The sequence below is a fragment of the Rhinichthys klamathensis genome, unplaced genomic scaffold, assembly GCF_029890125.1.
Source record: "Rhinichthys klamathensis goyatoka isolate OS25496 unplaced genomic scaffold, OSU_Roscu_1.1 h1tg000557l_1, whole genome shotgun sequence".
NCBI lineage: Eukaryota > Metazoa > Chordata > Actinopteri > Cypriniformes > Leuciscidae > Rhinichthys > Rhinichthys klamathensis.
Window position 1 is genome coordinate 2354713 of NW_026607025.1, and position 20799 is coordinate 2375511.

General features: G+C 38.1%; 3 protein-coding genes across 3 annotated transcripts; 1 reads left to right on the forward strand and 2 right to left on the reverse strand.

Annotated features, from left to right (window-relative positions):
- The first annotated feature begins 884 nt into the window (after positions 1–884).
- snx22 (sorting nexin 22) lies at positions 885–10592 on the forward strand. Its single transcript, XM_056239236.1, has 6 exons — positions 885–1062; positions 8392–8580; positions 9293–9387; positions 9928–9966; positions 10074–10141; positions 10243–10592. Exons 1-6 carry the CDS (start codon positions 973–975, stop codon positions 10434–10436), a joined length of 675 nt encoding a protein of 224 aa, XP_056095211.1. The 5' UTR covers positions 885–972; the 3' UTR covers positions 10437–10592.
- A 511-nt stretch (positions 10593–11103) lies between these two features.
- Positions 11104–12889, reverse strand: ppib (peptidylprolyl isomerase B (cyclophilin B)). Its single transcript, XM_056239237.1, has 5 exons — positions 12686–12889; positions 12176–12289; positions 12002–12095; positions 11647–11831; positions 11104–11511 (listed from the first exon to the last, which is right to left on the reverse strand). Exons 1-5 carry the CDS (start codon positions 12818–12820, stop codon positions 11389–11391), a joined length of 651 nt encoding a protein of 216 aa, XP_056095212.1. The 5' UTR covers positions 12821–12889; the 3' UTR covers positions 11104–11388.
- Positions 12890–13699: 810 nt separating this feature from the next.
- On the reverse strand, positions 13700–18666 carry depdc7b (DEP domain containing 7, paralog b). The gene is made up of 9 exons (XM_056239231.1): positions 18391–18666; positions 17862–18303; positions 17653–17780; positions 16064–16256; positions 15738–15988; positions 15502–15644; positions 15296–15421; positions 15125–15200; positions 13700–14001 (listed from the first exon to the last, which is right to left on the reverse strand). Exons 1-9 carry the CDS (start codon positions 18464–18466, stop codon positions 13778–13780), a joined length of 1659 nt encoding a protein of 552 aa, XP_056095206.1. The 5' UTR covers positions 18467–18666; the 3' UTR covers positions 13700–13777.
- Between the last annotated feature and the right edge of the window lie 2133 nt (positions 18667–20799).

Consider the following 20799-nt stretch of genomic DNA (forward strand, 5'->3'; position numbering starts at 1 on the left):
TGTTCATCCAATCATTGCATTCCAATAAATTCAGCCTCTGAATTGGGACGCATCAGAGACAGACCAAGTGCCACAAACAAACAGCAGTCGCCTTTAACAGTTCCTCCTGAACCAAAACAAGAGCTTATGCTGCGTTCACAACATGTCATAACCCTAATTACAAGATGGCAACCCGTGATGTTCAACACTATCATGAACCTGTAGCAGTCCGGTGGTACAAGTTAGAGCTCTGTAAGTTGTTTACATTATTATTGTACTGTGCTTTGAGACATGAGGTAATTTAACGCCGTCTCTTGTCTTATGACGCTGTGCGCGTTCGTGTGTTCCGGAGGAGGCGTGGCTTTGGAGACACTCTGAAGGGAGGATGGGATCTTGTGCTTTCCACGCTAACTTTCTAATGCTTGCCTACTCTACCTTTAACTCTAAAACACACGTGAAAAATGTGTGAGACACTAATTTGTTAATAGGGAATAGGTATTAGCTTACATCACAGTGTTGACTAGTGATTCGCTGGCAATATTAGAGGGCGGGACATTCTCATTTTAGAGAGCATTTGATTGGACAAAAAATGCATACGCGGCCAGTGATGACAACATTATGTCATTGATATTTTTGAATCCCTCGGTTTATGTAAAAAAAAAAAAATTACCATCTGGCAGTTGGTTACCGACTCCGAGTTGTATTGGTAATTGTATTTTTCTTTAATGCGAATTAATTAATTAATTAATTTAGTATACATTTAATCAGGTCTTTAACACTGTTACGTAGGCTAAGGTCTTCTTTTTTAACCACAAAAAGCATATCCTTCTGTATGAATGGCTTTATTTCTCTCAGCTGTGCGTGCGTGTGTGTGTGTGTGTGTGTGTGTGTTTGGAGGAGGAGCTCTGGACTCTGGAGAGATCCACGGCGGATTGATCAAAGCACGTCACGAAGCTGATCTTCAGTTCAGTCTGTGATCTGTGTGTGTTTGGGATGTTGGATCATCAGTGTGTGTCTCCAGTCATCGAGGTCTTTATTCCGTCTCTCATGAGGGAAGTGGACGAGACGGGAAAGTTGCGTAAAGTAAGTCAGACAGAAACTTACTGATTTGTGGTTCCTCAGTCAGGACTGAAATAGGCTAATATAAAGCTCGAACGTGAGTTTGACGGTTTTGCACGTGATTTTTTGTATGTCATTAATTTTGAAGGCTAAAAAAAATAATTTATTACTCAATCCATTGCATAAACTTACCATGGTAACCACCGGTGCAGCAAAACTACAGTTGTTTTAATGTAAAACTATAGTGAAATAATTAGATATTCAAACTATTTATGTAATATCTTGTTCCATTTTCAACTAGCCTATAGTTTTGCAGAAACTATGGTAACTGTGATAAGTTATTGCAAAGTCCCTTGTATTTCAGATTATGTAGTGTATTAATGTCATAATATTCTGTAGTAGGTAGGCTATAAGTTTGCAAGAAGGTGCACTGTAAACTTAGTGACGTCATGTTGTCATTTGTTTTATTATAATATAGCTACATTTCATTTTAAATACACGTATAACAAAAGTTAGAAAAATGTATCAATTTAACAGACACGTTTATGTTGTGGCAAAGTTGCTGCCATGTTCTGTTTGTAGCCTACTATTGCAAGCCACGTTGCTTGTTGTAACAATGCAGAAATGATGACCTTCCAACTCTGGCTACTTTTTGTGCACTTATTATTATTATTATTTTTTTGTCTCAACGTTGTTAGAGGGTTTGTTTGCATTGCATTGTGTTCTGCGTTTACTAGGAAGCAACAAAAACAATTACGAGCATAGTATTATTATTAGCACAGTAGATGCTTTAAATGCAATATAATATAAGGTAACACGTTCGTTAAAGAGCATATTGCAGGTTAAAAAAAAATCTAAATTAATATCTAACCTTGTATGAAAATACCATATGAAAAGGTAATGCAGGATTTAAAATGTTTTAAAACGACATAAGGGCACACATTTAGTAGATAAAGTGAGCGTTTCTTCGACTGCTCGTAAAACCCGTTTTTTTTTTCAGCATCGCGTCATTTTACGTCACCAGAGGGAGGGAGCCTCAGTAGCGCAGATAGGTTTGTATTCAGTAGAGCGGGTAAATTTGCTTTTTTATACTCAGAATGACAATTTGGAATGTAAAGAACAACATATTATACAGTTATTTGTTTCATTAGGAAAATACCATGTACAAAAAAGGATTGGGCTTTTTTCACGTTTTATAAATGACTTCACATTATATGTACATCTTTTGGAACAAACAAACTAAAAACAAAAAAGCAATGAAAACATGTAATGCTTTGAAAGCACAGGATTTTATGTAAAACTTTTTTTTTTTTTTTTATTCCTGGCAGCTAATGTTAATGTGATATTGTGAATATGTAAAACCTCTTGTTCTTGTGGCATCGAATTTAAAAAAAAAGTCAGTAAGAGCGGTCGTGAATCAGTGTTTTCGGTAGTTTTTATATTTTAATTTATCATCGTCATCATTGTAAATTATTGTGTTTGTGGAGGTTGCAAAAACTCCGGCCTGTCAGGACATCGAGTCAGGTTTCCTAACAAGAAAAGGGACGGTGCTGTCTATCGTGCCTGTGTGCGGTGTGTGCAGCTGTAGAGACAGGATTTCTCTTCCGCATCGGCTTCCAAAAACGCGATCGTGTGTAGCGTACACCAGATCTGAGGAACAAAAACGTGTATATCAGGAATAAAAATATCTATGTGTCTCTCGATGAGCTAAGTTATATTACGTAACGTTAGTCTGGACGGATATTAATGAGCATGACATACGCGCCTGATCAAAGCTTATATAGTTTATTCTGATAATGGTAAAATCTAATACTCCTAGATGACCAATAATAGCTTTGCTATTAACTGATACGATGGTAATAATCGATATACACCTCATTTTACCAAACAGAATGAACGATGCTCTGTTAACTCTATTACACTATTAATTAAAACTCACAGTGAACAGCATTAAATATAAAAACACATATGCCTTACCTTTTTGTTGCAGTGCAGTGTTTATTGCAGTGGTATAATGTTTTGCCGACAGCACTACAGTCCTCATTTTTTTATTGCTGCTTCCATTCTCCTGATTGCTATTATTTAATTTCTTCTTAAAAAAACATCCAGGGAAGATTGAATAGGCCTGTTCTTTTAATGTTTACTCAGTATCTGACAGCTAGGCTAATCAAAAATACGTGCGATTAAGTGATGCAATAAACTGCGGCTGCGCACACTCACTCCACACAAGTTTTTTTATAATAATACTTTTGCAATAATGTGTGTCTCCTCTGACCGTTGTTCTGTCTAACATTTAATCCTGGCCTGTCCCTGCTCTCTCAGCAGCATAGCAGGCTCATAATTGTAAGGCTGTCGTCCGTGGTCTGTCATACGAGTAAGTCCGAAATGCCATTGCGATCCATTGTTTTCCTGTTGTTTGAATGGTTTGAATCGACCGCTCTCCCGCCCGTTACGTCACGACCGTCACGCCCATTTTCAGATGCGGAAGTAAAATTCTCTCACAAAAACGACTCCAGAAGCCAATGTAACGTATTTATAAGTATATTTTAAAGAAAATCTAATTACTACATTGTTTTTCTATACATTTACTCGTTGGGTCCTCTAACCTGCAATATGCCCTTTAAGTGCTAAGGTGTGTCTTCAGCGGATTTTAGCGCCTAAGGAAAAATGACGAAATAGCCAATGCAATTCTTAAGAATAGAGATGCACAATTCTACTGTCAACACTTGACAGTAGGAATGAATGGAGCAGGAATATGACAGAACATGTTTGATGACGCAACAGGTTTTGGACGGTCTGAAACATCTCAACTCATCTCAGCTTTTTTATACATTTTCAACTTTCTTTAGTGTGTTGTTGCTGTTTGAGCATGAAAAAGATCTGCAATGTTACAAAGTCCCTCTAAAGCAGTGTTTCTCAACCTCTCCTGCAGGGACCCCCTGACAGGCCATGTTTCTGTTTTAACCTTGAAATGGCACACCTGATTCAAGTCATTAAAGGCTTACTGAGTAGTTGACTAATTGATTAATTGAACTATTCCTACTCTAATTACTCATTAAGCCTTTAATTACTTGAATCAGGTGTGCTATTTCAGAGTTAAAACAAAAACATGGCCTGTCAGGGGGTCCCTGCAGGAGAGGTTGAGAAACACTGCTCTAAAGGGAGTTATCATTGTCGCCGTGAACTCCCTAAAACGGCTCCATTGAAGTCTTGAGTTTTCTTCTGCAAAGGAACATGTCACAATATTCCTCGTTTACATAATTCCCGCCCAATGCTTACGATTAATAAAAAGGCTGAGGCCTGGTTGGCTGCAGGCGCCGTCTTCTGGGAATTCATTCAGCATGACCCTCAGTGCATTATGGGTATTCTCTATAGCCGTTTAGCGTACATCAGTTGGGCTGCGTTCCAGTCCACTTTTAGACATGCACTTGCGAACTTCCCTAAGCACTTCCCCTCGGGGGAATCCCTGCCGCCATTTTGAAGTGCGTCCCACTTCGCGAAGTGGACGAGGGAAGTTTGTATGGACAGACACTCGTTCCCTCGATTTAGACCGAGGGAGCGAGTCTACTTCATATGTACACTTCAAGCACCTATATTTCCCACAATGCAGTACGATTGTGACATCACCACAAATCTCGTCTAATCACAACCACAACAAACAACTCTAAGATATATATATATATATATAAATCAATTTAAAACAACCCAAACACACCTATACACATTTGGATGCTGCATTAAACAAATTCTTAGACGGAAAAAATGTTTAAATTATAAATCAACTCCATGGCTGATTCCAAGTGATCAAGGGCTTAGGACGTTCCAGTTCAGCCCATTGCAGTTTCCGCCAGTAGTGGGCACTCGTGCAACATAAGCAATGGCGTACATCCGAGTGAACGAGACGGAGGGAAGTTAGCGAGTGAAGGGCATGGCAATTTTGGACTGGAACGCAGCCTTGTACACTCGTTATTGCGGTGCATTCTGGGATTGAATGAGTGCACTCGATAACGTCCACTGTGGTTTCGGACACCGCTACAACTGGCTGCCCCCTCAAATAGTGCCCTATTTAAGGGTATAGGGGGCGATTTCAGACACAGCCATGGTCTTATTAGGAGATACGAGGGTCCGTGGCGCTACCATTGGAGAAAGTGTAACGGCCAACTTGGATCACGTGTGCTTTAATAACCAATCAGATCACAGCACTGACGTCATTGAATTTCGTTCAGAGTTGTGCGACAGTCAATCATCGTTTGCGAATATCATAGAAATGAATGAGAAGTGCCGTAAACTATACCTGTCACCAATTATTCTTGGTGTAAACTCTAAAAATAGATCAATCCAAAAAACAAAAAAGCCTTTCCTCCATTGACATCCATTAAAAAAACAGCCTCTGTTCTCCTTGCCTCAGTAGCGCAGCGTTAGCAGGCGTTGCGATTTTTCCGCTAACCTTGGAGGCTTGCCTTGTTTAAGAGGCTTTGACGTTACTGACAGACTGGGAAGAGAGGTGCTATTTGCACCTCAGTGTTGTTGTACATTAACAGTATACAATAATAACACAGTGTAAATTATTATATTATTTATTTAATGGATTAAATCAATAAATTGTCCCTTATTGGGGCTATTTGGACTTAGTGTAAATAGACGCTCCGAAAAAAAAGGCGTTTTTTGAACATTCAAGCATGAAAACCTATTCTAAAAAACAAAATCAAGACTTTATAAAGGGCATAATGGCCTCTTTAAACGAAAGATCTAAATGTTTTTCTGAATATTGAATTTTACTCTTAATCCTGGATTATTTGAGTAGTTTATTGCGCTGTCTTGTGTCTTTTTGAAATACTAGAACCAGTGTGTCGTGTGAAGTCCAGCTGCAACAGAACCGACCCAGCCAAGAGTGAAGGAAAGAGAGTCACTGTGCTTTCAAAACATGCAAAACATTTAACTTGAGATTTGGTGTCCTCAAGTTAAAACGACGCAGTTTTTGTGCATTTATCAGATCAGATGGAGTCGAATCGTCTGAGCAAACTCTAATATTGGACTGTTTTGAATTAGAACGTGTGCATTTCTCTCACATCCTGTGTTTTCTGTATGACCTATCAGAAATGGTGGCGCTTTTGCGGACAGAAGTCTGTCTGAACGAGAGGCTTTAACGGGGGCAGTTGCTAAAAGTAGAACAGCTGAATCGCAAACCACACGGCAACATGCTGATGTCAGTCAAAGCCGTAATGCCCGACACACACACTCACACCTGTCAGATCCAGTAGGCCATGAAAACATCTCAGAACACAGAGAACTGGAGAACTTCAGAAAAACGGAGGTCAGAGGTCACAGTCGAGAAAGATGAATAGAGTGATTTGTGTGTGCGAAAGAAGCTCTTCGTCCTAGCGGAAGTATCCGGCTCTGAACATCAGCAACAATGAGAGCTCTATAAGAACGAGAGAGGGAGAAACTGGGGTTAAATCTGAAAACACACATACAGTGCCCGAAACAGACGTGTGTCCTCGGCATGGCTAACCAATGCTCTCTCCACCCGCCTGCACTAACTCACTTTACCCAGAAAGCTCAGCGAGAACAAAGACGTATACGTTCTGTAGACGGTGTACTAGAATTTCACGGCTAATTGTGTAGAATTGCCTGATTTGAAGGGATATTTCAACTAAAAATGACAATTTGTCATCATTTGCTCACTCTCATGTTGTTCCAAACTTTAAATGCGAGTTTTTCCCCCCAAGCCATTATGTGAGTTTTTCTGTTAAATGTTTTCCATAAAATGAAAATTAAGGGGACTGAGGCTGCCATGCACCAATACATTTTTTTTTTAAATATCATAAAAGTAGTATATATGGACTCCAAGTCATACAAATTATACATAAATTAAAGGCGATTAGTTTGACAGCCTATTCACCTTCATTGTAAGAAAAAGAGCATTCATATTTTAATATATGATATATTTATTTAATTCTATTTATATATTAAATAATTTATTCACACATTTATATGTATAATACATATACTGTATATTTATTTATAAATAACTGCATATTATTTTAAACATATTGTTTGACAGTATTCACTTTCATTGTAAGGAAAAGAGCAGTGTGAATATTTTGCTTTTGTGTCATACAGGTTTAAATGCTTTTAAATGCTTAAATAGCTCTACATTTCCTGAGTTTTTTTAGTCTGAGCTGATCATAACACTGCATAGATAGTTCCCATCACTGTGTTGAGCATGCTTGAGCACAGACTTGTCAAAACATGCTTGAGAAACAATCATTTTATTTTTATTTCTCTCTCTCTCTCTCTCTCTCTCTCTCTCTCTCTCTCTCTCTCTCTCTCTCTCTCTCTCTCTCTCTCTCTCTCTCTCTCTCTCTCTCTCTCTCTCTCTCTCTCTCTCTCTACCTCTGATTCGGAGAGAAAAAATATTTGAGGTATTGAGAAGCGAAAGATTGAGCTCACAGTGGGAAATGTTAGCTGGAACTGAATGTTCTGTGTTCCTTTGTTATGGTTGGAAAACGGGAAACTGCTAATTCTCAGATCTGCTCTCACACAGCAAGGTTACTGGCAATAGAGTACTAGTGTAGTATACACTGAATTCTGGCTATGAGTAATCAAAACCATTCAAACATATCAGTTGTCGTCACATGACCTCATGTCAAAACAAGTCATTTTTAACATCTCTCTTAGCAGTTTGACCAAATTATCAGTGTATTGTGAAATACAGTAGCCTATTCACCTGCATACTGCAAGGTTTATACTAATACTTACTATTTCTTTTAAACTAATATAGCAGTTTCCCATTCGCAATACACATGAATTTTTATAATATCTCTCACATGGAGCTCAATGGCTGATAGAACCAGTAAAAATACTGTTGTTCTGTCAGGATCTCTGGAGATGAAAGGTTTAGATATGTCACATTGACATGTCTTTGTGTTGTTGACAATAAAGCCCCACGAGTCTTTGTAAAGAGGGTGTGATCCTGAAGAACTGCCACACCTGTGCTGATTTAACCTGTGTAAATTTACACAACCTATATTAAGACTAAACTTTTGTACTGTTATTTTTGATGAGGATAGTCTTTGGATATCACTGGATAGTCTTTGGAATTTCTGAATTAATTCTGATGGAAAGAAAACTTGAATTTGACTAATAATTGCCAATATCTGCTGTTGTAACCTGCCGTGAGCACATCCGAGCTCTAGAGGGCGCACTGATGCTGGAGAATAGGCACTGGCGCCTCCTGCTGGTCAAGAATCATCACTGCACTATGTGTTGTCTCGTGGTAGTTATTTAGTTTTAGTGAAGTCTGATTTAATCGTTTACAGGTTTTGTGATATGAACTTTCTTGTATTTCAGCTCTTCAGGGTGGAGATTCTCTTCAATGGAAGGAAACACTTTGTTTTGCGGCGATACAGTGATTTTCAGACGCTTCACAGGAAGCTGAAGAAGATTGTGCGCGCTCCCGATTTCCCTAGTAAGAGAAACCAGCACCTGCGAACCAAACCACTGGAGCAAAGACAACAGGAACTGGAAGACTACATCCAGGTGGAGACCCACCCTATATGCTATTATATAATTTATTCATATTTATAATTACCTTTTATTTTATTTTCATTTTAACACACAGTCACAGTCTACGTCCAGCATAGGCTACTTCACAAATATAGTACGAGTAGTATGCTATTCCTCCTAATATATCATTTTCACCCCTCATTGTTTTGTTTTTAGTGTATATTAATGATGTGGAATAAATACTCTTATTGTATGCTTTCTATTATTAGACATAGGCTACTGTTCAATAATTTCTCTTCGTGAAAGAATTCTTTTCAGCAAAGATGCAATTTGTTTAAAATTGACAGTAAAGAAAGTCATTTATAATCATTTTCTATTTCAAATAAAGGCTGTTCTTTTGAACTTTCTAATCATCAAAGTATCCTCATAAAATGTACTACGGTTTTCACAAACATATTAAGCAGCACAACTGTTTTCAACATTGATGACAATAAATGGTTCTTGAGCATCATATCAGCAATTTGTTTTAATTTTTTTTAATAATATTTCACAATATTACTGTTTTTTTGATCATATAAATGCAGCCTTGATGAGATCGACTTCTTTCAAAACATCCATACTGACCCCAATCTTTTGAACTGTTGTATATATTAAATATTATATCAAATATATTGAAATATATTAACATTGTAATATAATGTCACACTGATGTTGTAATGTTTTATTCATTGGCTGCCAATTGCAGGTGATTCTGTATCAGAATGATGTTGTTCCTCAAGAGCTCCTGGACTTCCTGCAGGTCAAACATTTTCATTCAGCGAGCAAGACCTGCAGCTCTGAGTATGTGTTTATACCAGATCACAGTGTAATCTATCAATGTCTCTACATTTTAAACTCCCCCTATTATGCTTTTTCGCATATTGCCTTCAAAGTTTCATAGATCAGAGTGCTTGATAAATTGAGTTATTGTCTCCTAAAAGGAAGAACCGTTTCGATTCATAAGTAATTCAGTCTTATTTCCCGCTTGGACCTATGTTTGTAACACATTTGCATAATGCCAGATTATGGTCTTCATTGAACCATCTGACTAATCAGAGCAGAGTAGACTCTCAGAAAGGAGGGGTTTAGAGAGACCGAATCCTTTATCAAAGCGTTTCAGACACTGAGAAGAGAGCTGATGCTGCAGTGTTTATTTATTAGAAAAATAGTGTGGTTTTTTTATGATTAATGCATGCAAACCTGTTAAAATTAGGAACATTTAAAAAATAGCATATATGGGGACTTTAAGGAAAATCATTTAAACAGTTAAAAGTTTAATAGTTAAGAGCAATATTATTTAAGGAAATGAATAACAATATTAACTTATTAATGTCCTTTCAGTGAAAACCACTCGGATGACTGTCAAGAGCAAGGATACAGGTGTGTTCATCCTCATCTCATTTAGCCTGCTTATTTATTACACCTACATTTGGATTCTAATTTATTCTAAACAGCATTCATGTTCTCTGAACGATGTCTTTTTATAGATTTCAGTCATTCCATCAGAGAGTAGTTGGTTTCTCGGCAGACCCTTACCAGCTTGAATCCAGATCAGGTAAACCTGGGAGATTGTTGTGATTTCATTACAGAAATGTCTTTTTTACACTCAAAAACCATCCTGGGAAACTGTGTGTTGTGGTCATTTCCCCCTCACAGATCTCCCTGATATCGTGGCGGCCGGTGTCCTGCAGGGTATGTACCCCAGAGACGTCAAAGTGAGTTTCAAGAAGAGCTGTGGTAAACCCAGTGTCCTCGCCTGTGCACCAGAGCTGCCCGTGTATCCCAGAATCCCCATCATTACCATAAACAGAAGTGACATCAGGTCCCTGCCAGAGTCACGGAGAACATAAGTGCATCGCTGCAGTGTTGCCTAGCAACTCCACCTGTCTAAATCTGCCTTTGCATGTTTATATCGACTGAATCTCGTCTAGAAACGGTCTAGGCCATTTTCCAATCTTAAAATCTAAGAAAATAGTTAAGATTTTTTTTTTAGGAGCCCCATCAATTATATGATGGACAAACATAAATATATATTAATTACATATTACAATGATGTATAATTAGTTGTAATGATTTTTTAAACGATGTGTTACTATATTAAATATTATACTATATTAAAATATTTCACTATATTGTGAAATATTAGTTTAAAATAAAACTGTGCTGATTTGGAGCTCAAGACCCATTTATTGTCAATGTTGAAAACAGTTGTGCTGGTAATGTTTGTTACTATATTATTTGGTTTTGTGCTTAATTGTCACAGACAAATCTTTATGGTCTTATAAATGAGATATTTAAACATTCTTTTCATATATTTTTCCCTTTAAAATTCTGTAAAAAAAAAAAAACTTTTACATTTCATCATGAAATTCACATTTCAAACCATGGTTTAGATCACTGATTTTGACTGTGTCAAGCCATTTGTCTGTATTTTAAAAGAGTATTTTTGTTAAATAAAGAGTGTCTGATTTGTTCTTGGTCAAAAAAACAAGGAATTATTCAAGCGAGACAACAGCATTAAGAAAACCTGGATCCTTTATTGAAGATTTGATTATAAAAGCAGGTTGAAGTGGGTCAGAAACCGGACCGATTGGAATGCCTGTTAGAACTGGACCCAGGATGTGCCGCTCTGCGGATCAGGACTGGTGTGTGACGCTCCCACGAAGGGGGCGGAGCTCCAATAACCACATACACACACTCTCTCACACACACGCGCACTCAAGCGCTCACTTTCCACTAGAACTAGTGGCACCAAATTAAATCCCCTTAAACCCAGAGTCCCATTGTTTCTTCAAACTTAAATTACTCTTTAGCAACTGCGAAAGGCTTTTCCACTTCGAGCTTGCCGCTGTCGTGGATAGTGATGTCCTTGAGGGGTTTATCTCGGCCATCGGTCTTCGTGCCCTCGATCTTTTTCACAACATCCTTGAAGACAAAGGGAAACTCAAAATTAGCACAATTCTCTGGAGTAAAGCACTTCTATATGATTCCTGACTGTTAAGTTCAGGTAAATAACTAAGGAAGAGCGTCTCTACAGACGGACGAAGTGGAGATACTCACCAGACCCTCCAGGATTTTGCCAAACACAACATGTTTGCCGTCCAGCCATGGCGTTTGGACCGTGGTGATGAAGAACTGGGAGCCGTTGGTGTCTTTGCCGGCATTGGCCATGCTGAGCCAACCAGGACCGTAATGCTTCAGCTTGAAGTTCTCATCAGGGAAACGGTCTCCATAGATGCTCTTACCTACATAAAGACAGACAGAGGTGTTAGAAATATCAGTTTATTGGGCGTTTTTAACATTTGAGCGACATCAAACCCCCAAATTTTCGTAATATTGGGCTGATGACTTTTAGTTCTAATCTCATGACATCATAAATGGTAACAAAGATAAGTATTTTTTAGTATTTCAATACCTCCGGTTCCATCTCCCCTGGTGAAATCGCCTCCCTGGATCATGAAGTCTTTAATCACCCGATGAAACTTGCTGCCTTTGTAACCAAATCCTTTCTGGAAATCGGAATCACACAATTTAGTCTCAATTGACTGTGATTCATGAATACTGACCCCCAGTGGAAAGACACACTCACCTCTCCAGTGGCCAGCAGGAGGAAATTTTCCGTCGTTTTAGGGACAGTCTTTCCAAAGAGTCCAATAACTATCCGTCCTACATCCTCATCTCCAATCCTGATATCGAAGTACACCTGGGAAAACAACCCACCAAATCCAGAGTTACACCAGTACATCAAAAATCAGTGCATTATATTATAGGAATTCCACTCCACCAAGAGGCCACAAACCCCCCACTTATCATCAGACTACGGTTTAAGTGACAAATACTGACGCAACATTAAATTATGAAACATTTGTGTAGTGTTACCGACCTTATTATTATGTTATATTTTGCACAAAACCAATGAACTTTGGTAAATGCAAATGAAAACGCAAAACCGATACTTTGCAAGCAAAAAGAAACTGGCTCCACGAATCTAGCACGCTGAATTTAAGTGTGAACGCAACATTAGAAATTCGAATTCCATCATTTGTATCCGATAGGCCAGATTCAATGTTGCAGTGCATGTAGCGCAGCGTCTCTGTACCTTAGCCGTGACTTTTGGTCCCTTTTTCTTCTCATCCGCCTCTGATCCGCTCGGGAAAAGCAGGAAAATCACCGAGCCAACGATCAATGTGACTGCCACCAAAAACTTCATCCTCCTCTCGCAGATCCGCACCATGAACGACCCGAAAAAACTGTGTGTGTGGCGATGACTGTGTTTTAGGGTTTCTGGGGCATCCGGGGAGGAGATTTAAGCTGCGCCCCAGACATTAGGATCAAACCCGGGCGGGATTTGAGCACTATAACTGATCCAGGAACAGATAAGGAAGTATAATCACTATGGGAACATACACCCCCTCAAACTGATCTGAGAACAGCCGCTGGAAGCGCACGCTGCTATATGTGACGTGTCCCAACCCAACGGATTCTGATTGGACGGGCTTGTGTCTGTCTAGGTTTGAAGAGCCAATCAGAGTTTGAAACGCGTAAAGAATGGACGGAGCCACAGGCGCTACTGGAGACGCATCAGCATTAAAGGCACAGGACACTAAATAAAAGGTGATGTTCGTAATAACATTCAGCAAATTTAATTAAAAACGCTTGCGACATACATATAAGTGCATCAGTACAAATATACGTACAGCACAACAAAACTTTAATGAAAGACAATAAGATAGCATGAAAAGCCCTGAAAAATATTATTTCTGTTATTATATCTGATAAGTTGCTGCATTTTAACACTTTTTTTTATGAAGCTATGAACATAATATTGCAAAACTGAACAACCCATTTGTTTAACACTCCCACTTCTATTTATAAATGTTATTCAAAAGAATGAGTATGGGGGTGAGCGAACACAAACTACTGCGGGCTATAGTTGTAACCATAGACTGGTTGAAACAAACATGGGTAAAAACTTTCCACACATGCCAGCATGACGAAACTTTATTATTTATGAAGGAAAATGTATTTTTAGACCCATCAAGAACTATTTTCCCACCAAGGAGGAAAATCAAATGTATTGTTACTATTCAAAGACACATGCACACTGTTCTTATTTACACTTAAATATATGTTTATTTAGATTTATTTGGATAAAGACATTCACAAAAAGCATTTCCAGGACACCGTGAACTTAAACTTCAAGAAGGTTTAGTGTGCTCAGTCTAGACCCAAAATACTGCGTGAAGATGTCTGGATGTCCCTTATAAAACTGTGCCAGGAGTCGATTCTTCTCTTTCAGGGAATATTTGGTGTTTTCGTCGATGTTTTTCAGGAGAGAGTACAGCTCGTTTTTAGTCTCGTTCTTTATGGTCTCTGTGTATGCGTCTCTTGCCACTCGCTGACAAATTGGGGTGTCTAATATTCAGAAGATAAATGCAATTAATACTTGTCACACGAACATCATCATGGCCACGTTAAATGGTCACACAATAATATATACATATCCAGGGTTATTATCAATAAGTAAAATTGTTAAAAACATTTGTTAATTTAAATAAAGCTTAAATGAAATAAAGCACTAAAATAACAAATTAAAATTGAACTAAAACAATAATATTTACCCAAATAGATAAAAATTAAATAAATGACCCAAATAATGTAAAAAAAAGAAGAAAAAAAAAAGTGACAAAGCACATTATAATAATTATAAAAATTACTAATTAAAATGAAATGAGAATATAAAGAATAATAGCCAATTAAAAATGAATAATAAAAACAACAATAGCCTACTATATAAACGAAATAGAGCTGAAATAAAATAAATTCGATGAAAAACTTAAACTAGAAATGCTGCCTTGGCAAACAACAAATTAAACTGAAAGTTGAAAAGAAAAAAGTATAAATAAATAAATGAAAAATAAATAAAAACCTGAAATCAAACATAAATATTAGATGAAAAAAAGTCAAATGAAAATTAGAAATGTTGCCTTGGCAATCAACAAATTATAATGAATGCCGAAAAAAACTAAATAAATAAAAATACAGATAAATAAAATAAAAATAAAATAAACCTGTAATGAAATATAAATATTAGATTAAAAAAGTCAAATGAAAATTAGAAATGTTGCCTTGGCAATCAACAAACTGAAATGAAAAATGAAAAAGAAAACAAATGAAAATAAATAAATAAATAAATAAAAATAAACCTGAAATTAAATAAATATTAGATAAAAAATTGAAGATTGAAATGTTGCCTTGGCAAACAACAAATTAAAACTACTAAAGTATTAATAAATAAAACTGAAATAAGTTTAGTTTAGTTAAATTAACTAATTAAAGTGATTCAAACTAAAATGACAAATGAATCATAACCAAAATTAAACAAATTAAAACTAAAAAATATAAGGCAAATTTAAAATACTAGCAAAAAAAAAAAAAAAAAAAATTATATATATATATATATATATATATATATATATATATATATATATATATATATATATATATATATATATACTCAACACTGTAAACAACATACCGGTAGACGTAGAATCACTTTGTTTCATAATGTCATCCAGTTTCTCACTGACCAGTTTGTGAAGAGAACCTGGAATCTAATAAAAGGTCAAACTGTAATGCACAACAGCTTCTTTCTGATATTATATCATTATTGATCATCATCACTTTCTGGCACATAAATGAGAGAAACCTTGAAGATCTCCTGGTGGTTGTCGAGCATGAAGAGCATCAGCAGGTCCATCTTTCCTTTGGTCAGACTCTTGCTCTGGATGACGGCTCTGGTGAACGTCTTCTTCACAACCACCCGGTTTTCAATCTGAAGAATCAGATTCAAAATAAGTGTAAACATGACAGATGTGTGGTGAATAACTCCTCACATGCATTAGGACTCCTCACTTCTCTGTGCAGCCGGACACTCGCAGCGTCTGCAGCTGCTGCCATGAACTCCAGAAGTCTGCGCAGTTCCTCGCGCGCAGACGCAGACAGCAGCTTCAGCGTCAGCTGCAGGACTTCCAAAGCTCCTTCAAGCGTCCCGTTCGCTACATATACAGGTAAACAGATGCTCAGACACAAAGAAAAACATTGTTTTTTTTTTTGGAAAGAATGAATAATTTGAGGAGCGTTAGCCTCACCCAGGAGTTCCATGATCTCGATGTAGACGTCTGCCATGCTGTCACAGAGGAGAGGCTTGCGCTCCATGTGCCCGTAGTGTTTTTCCAGCACATGAAACAGCAGTAATTTGCATTCATCGTGGCCTGAGGGTCTGACCTGTCCATCCTCTTCCTCACAGGAGAACGTGGGCATTTCTCTGCTCACCTCCACCACCAGATGATCCGGAAGGAAATCCAGCAGGTCTATGGCTGCCGACAACCAAACATCAGCTCTGGATGGAAGAAGACTATTATTAGCCTCATCTGAGGTTTCATTTCTTGACCGATTAAAGGTGAAGATTTCTCACTGTGTTTCTTTGAAGGCCTTCAGAACCTCTCGGTCGAGGTAGTTGCTGGTGTAGAGCAGGCCTGGCTCATTATTACTGCCCCGGGACGGGGGGGAGACGATGTGTGCGCAGTTCAGCACTCCCTCCAGCAGGGGGAGATCTATCAGCTGGCACAGCCTGCGTACCGTCTGCTCCTGCCACACTTCTCTGACCACTGAAGGAGAATTCAGACCAACAAACTGTATACTGTATACACCCATAATGCATGTTGCCATCCACCATTACCAGAGTCAAATTCAGCCTTGCTTGAGTAGGAAATACTTCTTAGCAAACTTTCAGTTATAATTTATAATGGTGTCGACTTGTATCGTTCCCAGGTGCAAGAATTCAAAGAGTAAACGTTCAGCGGGAGTGAGTTTCTTTCAGTTGTAGGCAGCGGCTAAACACTGCAAAGAATCGTACATGGGGATGAAAATCTGAAAAATCTCTGTTTTTATAGTCGACATTTCAAATTGGATGACACGAACAGTGTTTTAGGCCAAAAGGAGGGGAAAACTGAAAGAAACCACCGTTTTCATGAAAGCCCTGGAGCGGTCAAAAGTCCGCTGGATGGAGCGTTTGGATTTAAAAATAAACTAAACATTTATTTTCACAGTATGCATACCATTGTTGGCAACTCAGAGTTAAAGATAATTTTGAGATATATATATATGTATGTGTGTGTGTGTGTGTGTGTGTGTGTGTATATATATTATTTATTTATTTTTTACTTTGAGGCATAGCTCTAAAGTGGAAAACGAAATTGACAATTAGATTAAAAATATTTTTTTTTCCAATACTATACCATGTTTCCACCTTGGAGTTAAATAAAGAATTATGAGATAGTTTAAAATAAAGTCACAATTAAATTTCAAATTTAGGCACACCACACACTTTTAACTGATTAATATAATCAGAATTTAAGATATTTTTAAAAAAAGTTTGTCTGCATCAAAGTACAAAAATAAAATAATTGTGACTATTATTTTAATCCATCTCATAATTCTCTTAAATTATGACGTGGCAGAATATTATGCATATTGCAACATTAAATGTTTCAATTTTTTAATCCAATTTTGTAAAAAATAAATAAATATATATATATTTCACTATACATACAATGCCACCTCAGAGTTAAATAAAAATAATTCTGAGACAGATTTAAAAAAGTAATAATTATTTTATTTTTGACTGACGATGACAAGCAATTTTTTTATTTGAAACAAAATTGGATTAAAGTTAAGAAAAAAGCTTGTATGCCTACATTTAAATTGAGACCATTTAAACACTCTCATAATTCTTTAAACAAACAAAACATTTAATGTTGCAATATGCATACTATATTGCCACATCAGTTAGCCTACATAAAGATAATTATAACAGTTTGAAAAAAGAAAAAACCGAGGCAGACAATCTTGTTCTATTAAAATAAAAATTTTAAAGATACTTTAGCAGGTTATTTAGTTCACTGCATAAAACATTCATCATGAAAACTACTCAGTAGATTACAGTGCATTACAAGCACAGCTTTTGTACCTCAAACAGAAGCAAAATCTGAACAAAGCTCTCACCAGAGGGTGGAAGATATTCATTGGAAGGAGAACCGACAAGTCCAGTCAAGTCCAGCTTCTCCATGAGCCGATCCAGTGCCTGTCTTGGCTTCACAGGTGTGCTATGAGAGAATAACACGATGTCTTGCCTACAAACATCAATAATCGCAATCATTAGAATTCATAACATTCAGTGCTGCGCCACAAACATCCACAGCGATCTGAAACACCTGCATGGTGTGACGTTCATAATGCTCTCTTCACTGTGAGGGAACAGAGCCATTTCAAGCATGTCCTGGGACAGATCCTCAGTGTTCAGGAATCTGTAGAGACTGCTGCTGCTGTCCTGGAAGACTCCTGGTTGACTGATCTTCCCCAGAACCTTGGTTCCCACCGCCTCAAACACCTTACAGTCCAGCAGCACCTGACACAGACGAGCCACCATGACTCTGGAGACCAGCGCATCTCCCAGAACCTGGCTCTGAGTCAGATGAGCCTGGATGACATCCACTGCATCAGAGCCCAGAAAGCAGCTGTCGTGAGACTTCAGATGCAGCCTGCGTTTCTTCACCTTCACCTGGGCCTGCAGGACAGTGATGATGTGCCTCCAGATCTCTTTGTTTTGAACCTTGTTGGTCTGTTCATCTTGAGGTCTGTTGATCAATCTGCGATCTGAAGAAACACACAAGCATTTAACTGCGATCTCCTATCTTTAAATTTAAAACACACTAGCTTGAACTTTCATAAAGTTGGCATTACCGAGAGGTCGGTTCATGGGGGTGTATAATTTCCCCGCAAGATTTAATGCAGCAACTTTATCTTGAACTGAAGCCATGCATTCGTTTCCTCTCTGAGTCTGCAGATCAGAGTCAAACTCATCAGTTTGTCATTAATCAACAGCAGCTCATTAGCGACCTCTGCATGATTGGCTGACAGTGAATCAGTGGAAATCACAACCGAGATCAACTCCCAGATGCGACACTAGATGGAAGCAAAGTATCTTTAAATAAATGAGGCCACATGTGGAATGGCACACACCACCACACACTGCTCTGAGCCTACAGTGTGTGTGTGTGCAGTATACAGTTTAACACTGCGCAGTTCGCACACATCAATATCTGGATTTAAATTGATCTATGTCCACTACATTTGACAAAATACACAGTATACAACTAAAGCATACTAGACTGGGCACTGTATCCTACAATACAGTCTATATGTCCGTCCGTCTGTCTATTTGTCTAACTATCTATCCATTCATCTGTCTGTCTGTCCATCTATCCGTCTATCTATCTATCTATCTATCTATCTATCTATCTATCTATCTATCTATCTATCTATCTATCTATCTATCTATCTATCTATCTATCTATCTATCTATCTATCTATCTATCTATCTGTCTGTCTGTCTGTCTGTCTGTCTGTCTGTCTGTCTGTCTGTCTGTCTATCCATCCATCCATTTATCCAACCATCCATCCATCCATCCATCCATCCATCCATCTATCTATCTATCTATCTATCTATCTATCTATCTATCTATCTATCTATCTATCTATCTATCTATCTATCTATCTATCTATCTATCTATCTATCTATCTATCTATCTATCTATCTATCTGTCTGTCTGTCTGTCTGTCTGTCTGTCTGTCTGTCTGTCCATCCATCTATCCAACCATCTATCTATCTATCTATCTATCTATCTATCTATCTATCTATCTATCTATCTATCTATCTATCTATCTATCTATCTATCTATCTATCTATCTATCTATCTATCTATCTATCTATCTATCTATCTATCCATCCATCCATCCGTCCGTCCGTCCGTCCGTCCGTCCATCCATCCATCCATCCATCCATCTGTCTGTCTATATATGTATCTGTCTGTCTGTCTATCTTTATATTGTTTGTAACATTCTAAAGGTTTATTTCTGTCTCTTCTCTTTGGCAGCTGATCCTGTTTTCCGTGTCTGAGGCGGATGGATCTCCTGTCATCATTTGAAATGAAGGATGTGTTTGTCGTGTCACTTTCAGGTTCACATGTAAACACACTCTCTCTGGGGAACACAGCCATGTGACCTATGATTTATGTCACCCCCCCCCCTCTCTCTCTCTCTCTCTTTCTCATCTTTCTTTGTCCTCCGTAGTTCCTGCTGTTTTTAATTTGGTGAGTGTAGGGAATGTCTCTGTGCAGGTTTCTGTGCCGAACTTGAAATAGTTGCGGCGAAAACTCTGCCAGATGCCCGAGGGGCTTCAAATACCTGAATGAAACATCTTAAAACAAATCTGTGTTTGATGTCCAAGAGAAACATGAAACCATAACATGTCTAAGGATCAAGGAGATGCTATGTGAATAATTCCGCAGGCCTTTTGTTTTTAAATCTTTGTTACATAATGTTTTTCACAACTTTCAATCACTAGAGTGGTATTTAAATAGACTTTAGAATGGCTTTAGAATAGACAAACATATATGCCTAAGGCCTAGCAAAACAAAGGCACAAATTCGAACTCAGGTCTTGTTGAATCAAACATTTGGAGGGTCCAGATTGGTTTGATATATTGAAACCCATGATGCTCTGGCACTGCTGACCTGAATAACTGTGACCCACAAATGCATTTCCACCACTAGAGGGCAGTTTGACTGCCATGATACCTGATTCCAGGGTGATCTGAGGCCAAGTTTCATCTGAGATGCAAATCTTAGAGCAACACACATGCACACAGTTACTGTTGGAGCCTGAAGTCCGCTGCCTGACCGCTCACCACAACACAGGACGGTCCAGATTCCCAGTGCTCTCCAGATCAAACAGAGACAAACGGCTCAGTCTGGAGTCTGTTTGACTCAAACTTCCCCTCCACCAATCAGTGGCTAAATTACACCGTTCTGGATCCAAACAGAAGCAAACAAAAGAAAACAAAGTTGATTGGGGGCTGAGGCGGAATGTGCAGTGTGAGGTTTCAGACTGTGTGTGAGCTGCAGGTGATGCTTTCTGTAGTCCAGAACAACTGAACGGTTTCTGGAAAGTTCACTGTGGACTTCTCAGCTTGGTGTTTCAGTTCAACCAGACTTTGTCAAAGTTTACTGTTTTATTTATGGCGGTCATAATTCAGGACATGTGGCAATATTTGGCACATGAACAAAGATGGATGCATCTTTCCCGCTTTAT

What these genes read in the sequence shown, in the direction of transcription:
- snx22 (XM_056239236.1), top strand. Translation starts at nt 973, where the DNA reads ATGTTGGATCATCAGTGTGTGTCTCCAGTCATCGAGGTCTTTATTCCG. An exon ending in AGACGGGAAAGTTGCGTAAA is followed by an intron (nt 1,063 to 8,391) that starts GTAAGTCAGACA and finishes CTTGTATTTCAG; the next exon opens with CTCTTCAGGGTGGAGATTCT. An exon ending in TGTCAAGAGCAAGGATACAG is followed by an intron (nt 9,967 to 10,073) that starts GTGTGTTCATCC and finishes GTCTTTTTATAG; the next exon opens with ATTTCAGTCATTCCATCAGA.
- ppib (XM_056239237.1), bottom strand. Translation starts at nt 12,820, where the DNA reads ATGGTGCGGATCTGCGAGAGGAGGATGAAGTTTTTGGTGGCAGTCACA. An exon ending in TCCTGCTGGCCACTGGAGAG is followed by an intron (nt 12,096 to 12,175) that starts GTGAGTGTGTCT and finishes TCCGATTTCCAG; the next exon opens with AAAGGATTTGGTTACAAAGG. An exon ending in GCAAAATCCTGGAGGGTCTG is followed by an intron (nt 11,512 to 11,646) that starts GTGAGTATCTCC and finishes TTTGTCTTCAAG; the next exon opens with GATGTTGTGAAAAAGATCGA.
- depdc7b (XM_056239231.1), bottom strand. Translation starts at nt 18,466, where the DNA reads ATGGCTTCAGTTCAAGATAAAGTTGCTGCATTAAATCTTGCGGGGAAA. An exon ending in CGAGATCATGGAACTCCTGG is followed by an intron (nt 15,645 to 15,737) that starts GTGAGGCTAACG and finishes CTGTATATGTAG; the next exon opens with CGAACGGGACGCTTGAAGGA. An exon ending in GTGTCCGGCTGCACAGAGAA is followed by an intron (nt 15,422 to 15,501) that starts GTGAGGAGTCCT and finishes CTGATTCTTCAG; the next exon opens with ATTGAAAACCGGGTGGTTGT.